The sequence below is a fragment of the Otolemur garnettii genome, unplaced genomic scaffold (assembly GCF_000181295.1).
Source record: "Otolemur garnettii isolate 467f Iridium unplaced genomic scaffold, OtoGar3 scaffold00105, whole genome shotgun sequence".
Taxonomy (NCBI): Eukaryota; Metazoa; Chordata; class Mammalia; order Primates; family Galagidae; genus Otolemur; species Otolemur garnettii.
The window spans coordinates 2,333,527-2,340,805 of record NW_003852500.1 but is presented as its reverse complement, the minus strand read 5'-3'; the positions used below and the strand labels follow the sequence as shown (position 1 = coordinate 2,340,805).

The window sequence follows — 7,279 nt, the reverse complement described above, 5'->3', positions numbered from 1 at the left end:
CATCACAGCTCATAGCAACCTCCAACTCCTGGGCTCAAGCGAGTCTCCTGCCTCAGCCTCCCAAGTAGCTGGGACCACAGGCGCCCGCCACAACGCCTGACCATTTTTTTTCTTTTTGGTTGCAGCCGTCATTGTTGTTTGGTGGGCCCGGGCTGGGGATTCGAACCCGTCACCTTAGGTGTATGTGGCTGGCGCCTTAGCTGCTTGAGCTACAGGCTCCGAGCCAGTGTTAACAGTTTTAGACCTTCTATTCTAGTCTGCGATCCCTTTTGAGTTAATTTGTGTATATGGTGTGAGGTTGGGCTCTAACTTTATTGTTTTGCATGTGGATATCCAGATATCCACACACACACACATATATGTAGTTGTTGTTGTTGATTTCTGCAAAGAAGCCAGCCAGGATTCCAGTGGAGATTGGATTGATTCCCCAGACCAGTTTGGGGAGTGTTGCCAACTTAATCATGTTGAATCTTTGGTGACCTCTTCTAGGTGGAGCTTTCTTACCCAGATGGCAGCCCTGCTGAGGGGGTGACAGTCCAGATTAAGGCAGAGCTGACACCAAAGGACAACATCTACACCAGTGAATCTGTGTCCCAGGGTGGACTGGTGGGGTTTGAAATTCCTTCTATCCCCACATCAGCCCAGCATGTGTGGCTGGAGGTAGGTGAGTTCCCTGGACCCTTGTCATTCTGCCAGCAGGTACGGGTGTGGTGCCTCCCCCAGGCTGGGTTTGCACACCAGGTCAGTGGACAGGGAGCCTGTCTCTCCCTAGAAGAGTTCCCAATCCAATAGAGGCACCAGATGGGCTGGATAACCCAGCCATCCAGGAGAAGGTTGGGAAGCCAGGGAGAAGTGAGGGTATCTGGCCCGTCACATCAGAGGAGGCCTCCCCAGAAGATCTCTATGAGTAGACTAGTGACCTCAGGCAAGACAGCCAGGTAACTTCTTTTTTTTTTTTTGAGACAGAGTTTTAACTTTATTGTCCTTGGTAGAGTGCTCTGGCATCATAGCTCATGGCAACCTCAAACTCTTGGCTCAAGTGATTCTCTTGCCTCAGCCTCTCAAGTAGCTGGGACTACAGACCCCTGCAAAAGTATCCATCTATTTTTTATTTTACAGACAAGGTCTTGCTGTTGCTCAGGCTGGTCTTGATCTCCTGAACTCATTCAATCTACCCAGAGTGGTAGGATTATAGGTGTGAGCCACTGCTCCCAGCCTGCCAGGCAGCTTCTGACAGGGTGGAACAGCATGATCATACTGTCATTGGGTCCTGCAAATGCTCAGTCATGCTGAGCCATTTCAGAAAGAGATTGGGGAGGGAGTCCCCACCTCTCAGGGGTGCTGGGGGTTTCTCTGAAAGGCAGCATCAGGGGGATAGAGGGATCTGATTGTCTTTTTAAATTAAAAAAACTTTTTTTTAGAAACAGGATCTTACTCTGTCACCGAGGTTAGAGGGCAGTCTTGCAGCCTCAACCTCCTAGGCTTGCATGATCCTCCTGCATCAGCCTCCCAAGTATCTGGGATTACAGGTGTGCACCACATGCCTGGCTAAGTTTTAAATTTTTTTTAAGAGTTGGGGTCTTACTATGTTGCCTACGCTGGTCTTGATTTCAAGTAATCGTCACACCTTGCCCTCCCACAGTGCCAGGATTACAGGCATGAGCTACCACACCTGTCCCAGAGGGATCTGATTTTGGAAAGCCAGTCGTCACTTCAGAACTTGCAGAGGGTAGGGGGTGGCTTCAGGGGGGACAGGAAACAGGACAGAGAGGCCACCAAACTGGAGCTGTTTAGGAAGCAGAGTCTGCAGGACTTGATGTCCCATTAGCATGGGAGGGACAAACAGGAGTGACAGAAGATATGATAGAAGAAGAAATCCCAGCCCTGTGCTTTGGGACCAGGTGGAAGACATGGCATCCCCACCATGACTGGGATGGCTGGGACAGAGGAGCCGATGAGAGTAAATGTGTAGGTGGGAACCAAGGACACTTACAGTCAGTTTGTCTTCTATGGGTGACACATCCTTTAGATTTTAGCCACTACATTACCAAGTGACATTCACAGTGAGATGCACCCATGCTCTCCTGTGTTTGCCCTGCTACTCAGTGCAGAGCGCAGCTGCTTGGTCACCTGGACCACTGTCCTGGTTTGAGAGAGTGACCATAGCCTGGCACCTCTCAGACTTGTGGAGGAACCAGAGACTACCTCCCCAGTCGGGAGAATGTAGTGTCTTCTGCCACCAGATACCCAGAGTTGGGCCACACTTCACAAGTGATGGGCATTGCTCTCTATAAGACTGCTCTCAGTTTAGACATCGGCCACAAGCCCTTAGCCACCCATATTTCTTAGCAACTGTCTACAAATTTGGGGCTTCCCGCTACCCCACCACTTTAGCATTACAGTTTTATCTCAGCAAAAGTGGTATGAATTAGGGAGAAGAATAGGGCAAGGTCTGGGAAGGTCCCAGATCTACAGCTTTGAGGGACGCTCATGTGAGCCTGACTGTCCACAGTTTGTTTTTTTTGGGGGGGGGGTTCATGACATTTGCGTGACTGATTAAATCACTGGCCATAGGACTGAACTCAAATCTCCAGCCTTCTTCCTTCCTTAGAGTAAGGCTGACATCATGGGGCTCAAGGCCACAACCCTGTAATCATATGGGTGGTCTTTCTGGAGTGGCCAATTCCCATTGTGGGTCATCTCATTAGCCTTGTTATTACCAGGACCCATCATCAACAAGAATGGTATTCCCATCACTCAGGGAATTCCAGGGGTTTGGTGGCTGCCTACCTCCCAGGCACTAAGGACAAAGGACGTTCAACTTCTTTATTACACAGAGATCTTAACCCCCTGTGGTCTTTCTGTTGCATTAGCCACATTTTTTTTTAGCAGCAAATGAGACCAGCTCAAATCACCCAAGAGGCAGAAATAACAACTGCCCTGGGCCTGGGGCTTGGAGGTTAGGGCTGTAAGCTCTGAGTGGATCTGGGTCTCCAGCCCCAGGGGATGCTGTCTAATATGGCAGCTCCTTTTTCTCTGTATTTATTTTGGGGGAGGGGGGCAGGATTATCTCCTCCAAGAAATCATCAGGGCCACTGGCAAGCCAAGGGGGAAAGAGAGAGGCTTTGCCAATGTGTCCCGTGATGGAGCAGCCTGCCCTGCCTGAGCCAGCCCCAACTCTGTTTAGCTGGTTGCTGGCACTTGCTTCTTGGACTTGAGAAGAACACGCTAGAACACTGGGTCCTAGTTTCTGAAGATTGGCAAGGGGGCTCCCAAAGGATAATTGAGGCATGAGAGTCTTGCTGCAGGGCAGAGCTGGCAGAAGCATCCCCAAGACCCCCTTTCAAACCCTGGCACCCAGGCCTTACCAAGTGTCCTCTGCTTTTCAGACCAAGGTGACAGCACTGAATGGGAAGCCCGTAGGGGCCCAGTACCTGCCCAGCTACCTCTCCCTGGGCAGCTGGTACTCTCCCAGTCAGTGCTACCTGCAGCTACAGCCGCCTTCCCGCCCTCTGCAGGTAAGATTTCCAGGTGCTCCCTTCCTGGGCTGGATGGGCCTCAGGAAGGGACATGTATGAGGCCAACACTGGCTGACATAGGGGCACCTCATCACTTCAGCAAGGAAGGTATTTGTGAGATGAACGCACTGTCATTTATTTATAGTGGACATTTAGGCTGTGACCCAGGGCTTCCTGTGACAAACACCACAGTAACCCGGGTGATATGCTGCCAGACCAGACAAGGAGCCGCTACTGTTGGGCTGGAGTCTCCACTGTCCAGAGCCTTCCTTTCTTGTGCAAAGGCTTCAGAGCTTTCCCCACTCAGTCATGCCGGGCACAAAGGTGAACTTAGAGTGATGTCCCACGTAAGTCTTTCCTAGGTCCATTATTACACAGTTCTGATTAAGTAAAATTATGTATATAGTCTTGGCACCCATAGCTCAGTGGTTAGGGCACTGGCCACGTGCATTGGGGCTGGTGGGTTCAAACCCAGCTTGAGCCTGCTAAACAAATAAACAAACAGAAAATAGCCGGGCATTGTGGTGGGTGCCTGTAGTCTCAGCTACAAGGGAGGCTGAGGCAAGAGAATTGCTTGAGCCCAAGAGTTTGAGGTTGCTGTGAGCTGCGATGCCACGCACCCTACTGAGGGTGACAAAGTGAGTGAGACTCTGTCTCCAAAATATGTACATATACATATGTATAAGGTTATACACTTTAAATCAATGAACTTAATTTTTAAAGAGCAGTTTTATTTGTTTATTTATTTATTTATTTATTTATTTTGAGACAGAGCCTCAAGCTGTCACCCTAGGTAGAGTGCTGTGGCATCACAGCTCACAGCAACCTCCAACTCCTGGGCTTAAGCGATTCTTGCCTCAGCCTCCCAAGTAGCTGGCACTACAGGCGCCCACCACAACACCTGGCCATTTTTCGGTTGTAGTTGTCATTGTTGTTTGGCAGGCTCAGGCTGGATTCAAACCCACTAGCTCTGGTGTATGTGGCTGGTGCCTTAGCTGCTTGAGCTAGAGGCACCAAGCCTAAAGAGCAGTTTTAGATTGACAAAAAATTGAACAAAACATGCAGATATTCTCTGCTCCTTCCATCCGTTTCTGCTGTTTTTGGCATCTTGTTTGAGTGCAATACATTCATTACAACTGATGATTGGATATCAACTGGCCCATAGTTTTGTTAGGGTTCAGGTTTGGTGTTGTACTTTCTATGCATTAACAAATGAATAATTTGTGTCCACGGTGACAAAATCTTCAAAATAGTGTCACTGCCCTAAAAATCCCCTGTGCTCTGCCTATGCATCCCTCCACCGCCACACTCCCCCCTCCCCAAGCCCTGGAGACCTCTGATCTTTTCACTGGCTTCATAGCTCTGCCTTTTCCAGGATGTCATGTGGTTGGAATCACACAGTATGTAGCCTCTTCAGATGGGATTCTTTCACTTAGTAATATGCACTTAAGGTTTCTCTGCTTCTTTTCATGGCTTCAGAACTTGTTTCTCCTTATTGCTGAATAACATTGCCTTGCATGGAAGTTCCACAGTTTGTGTATCCATTCACCTAGTGAGAGAGGTGTGTGTAAGTATGCACATGCCTGTGTACGCATATGTGTGTATGTTTATATATATATATGTGCATATATGTTTTATATGTGTAATACATGTATGCGTGTGTGTTTGCATATATATATTAATATATACACACAAATGCTCTACTCACCTAGAGGGAGATATATATACACACACATTAAAAAATATATATATCCCACTCACTCAATAAATGAGTAGATAAATATGTATATGTATAAAGGTGACTCTTGAACAACACTGGGATTAGAGGGCCAACCCACTGGGCAGTCAAAAATCCACACATAGGCTTGGCGCCTAGAGTTCAATGGTTGGGGCACCAGCCACATACACCGGGGCTGGCGGGTTCAAACCAACCTGGGCCTGCTAAACAACAATGACAACTACAACAAAACAGTAGCCAGGTGTTGTGGAGGGCGCCTGTAGTCCCAGCGACAAGGGAGGCTGAGGCAAGAGAATCACCGAGGCCCAAGAGTTTGAGATTGCTGTGAGCTGTGACGCCATGGCAATCTACCGAGGGCAACATAGTGAGACTCTGTCTCAAAAAAAAAAAAGAAAAAAAATCCACACATAGCTTTGACTTCCTAGAAAGTTTACTACTAATAACATACCGTGGATTGGAAGCCTTACCAATAACATAAACACAACTAACAATTAACACATATTTATATGTTGTGTGCATTATGTGCTATATTCGTACAATAAAGTCAGCTAGAGAAAAGAAACTGTTATTAAGAAAATCATAAGGAAGAGAAAATATATTTACTATTGAAGTGGGAGTGGATCATATAAAGGTCTTCCTCATCATCTTTGCAATGAGTAGGCTAAGGAGGAGGAGACAGGAGGGGCTGGACTTACTGTCTCAGGGGTGGCAAGAAAATCTATGTGTAAATGGACTTGTGCTGTTCAAACCTGTATTCAAGGGTCGACTGTACATATGTGTGTGCACGTGTGTGCGTGTGTGTATGTGTCTGTGTGTATGTAGATATCTAGCTAGCTGCACGTGCACACCTATATTTAAGTTCCATCAGCCCTTCCGTTAACTCTGTGGGCTGGCGGCAGGTTTGCTGGCCTGGCCGTTTGCACCGAGCTGCCTTCTTGGTGGGGCTTCCTGTTCGAGCTGCAGCCCCAGCCTTGGCAGAGTGTTGTTTTTAATGGAAACCAGTTGCCCTTGCAGCTCCCAGGGCCCAGCAGCCCATAAACCTCTCACACTCCCGAGCATGTGAAGGGCCCTGGAGTACAGTTTGGTGGAATTGTGGCGCCTTGGCTACCCGTTCTCTGGGATTAATGGCCCTTTGCAGAGGTTGTAAGAATGACAAACTCAGAAGCGATCATGCCCAGCTTGGCTGAACATGCTGTTCTTGTAATGCTGTTAAACCAGGGGTGCGGGGCAGGGTCACTGGTGTTGGCCTGCTCCTCGGGGCAGGAAGGAGACGTGTGTTCTCAGCTGCCCAGACTGTTGTTCACGTTAGATGAGGACTTGGCTCGGCCAGCAGACTTTGATCAGGTCAGCATACTCCCGCTCCGCATCTCCAATAGACCGCTGCCACCGAGGGGCCCAGGATGCAACCAACCTCAGGGCATGGAGGGAAGATATGTTCAAGCTGGGGCCAGACTGGACTCTTTTCCCCTCTTCTGGGACCAGGGCACATGTAGTGGGGAGCTGGAGGCCTCCAGTTCCAGCTTGTCTGCTTCCACCACTCTGTGCCTGTTTTCTCAATAAATAGGGGTTGTCACCCTAAACTTTCAGGAGTGCTGTGACCCTATAGAGATAGTGCACAAGAAAAGAAGCAAGGTTTGTTCTCTTTCTTTTTCTAAGATCTCAAACAGAAGGCAGTCTTTTTATAAGAGAGACATTTATAAATTTAGAGTGAATTTGAAAGAAATAGTGTAATAAACAACTATATACCTTTTGCCTTGATTTATAAATTAATATTTTGCTCATATCCTACCCCATCTACCCTACACCCACCCTCCAGCTATCCATCAATCCACTGATCTGGCCACATCTGTCTATCCATTCATCCATCTTCTACCCATGCATCCATCCATCCATCCATCCACCTTCCATTCATCCATCCACCCTCCATCCATCCATCCACCTTCCATGCATCCATCCACCCTCCATGCATCCATCCACCTTCCATGCATCCATCCACCTTCCATGCATCCATCCGTCCATTCAT

General features: G+C 48.2%; 1 protein-coding gene across 1 annotated transcript in view; it reads left to right on the top strand.

Annotated features, from left to right (window-relative positions):
* CPAMD8 (C3 and PZP like, alpha-2-macroglobulin domain containing 8) overlaps positions 1–7,279 on the top strand; it is an 85,475-nt gene that overhangs the window by 25,514 nt on the left and 52,682 nt on the right. Inside the window, exons 12-13 of the mRNA XM_012809386.1 lie at positions 490–660; positions 3,390–3,518. Coding sequence (XP_012664840.1) covers positions 490–660; positions 3,390–3,518 — 300 coding nt within the window. The remainder of the gene's footprint in view (positions 1–489; positions 661–3,389; positions 3,519–7,279) is intronic.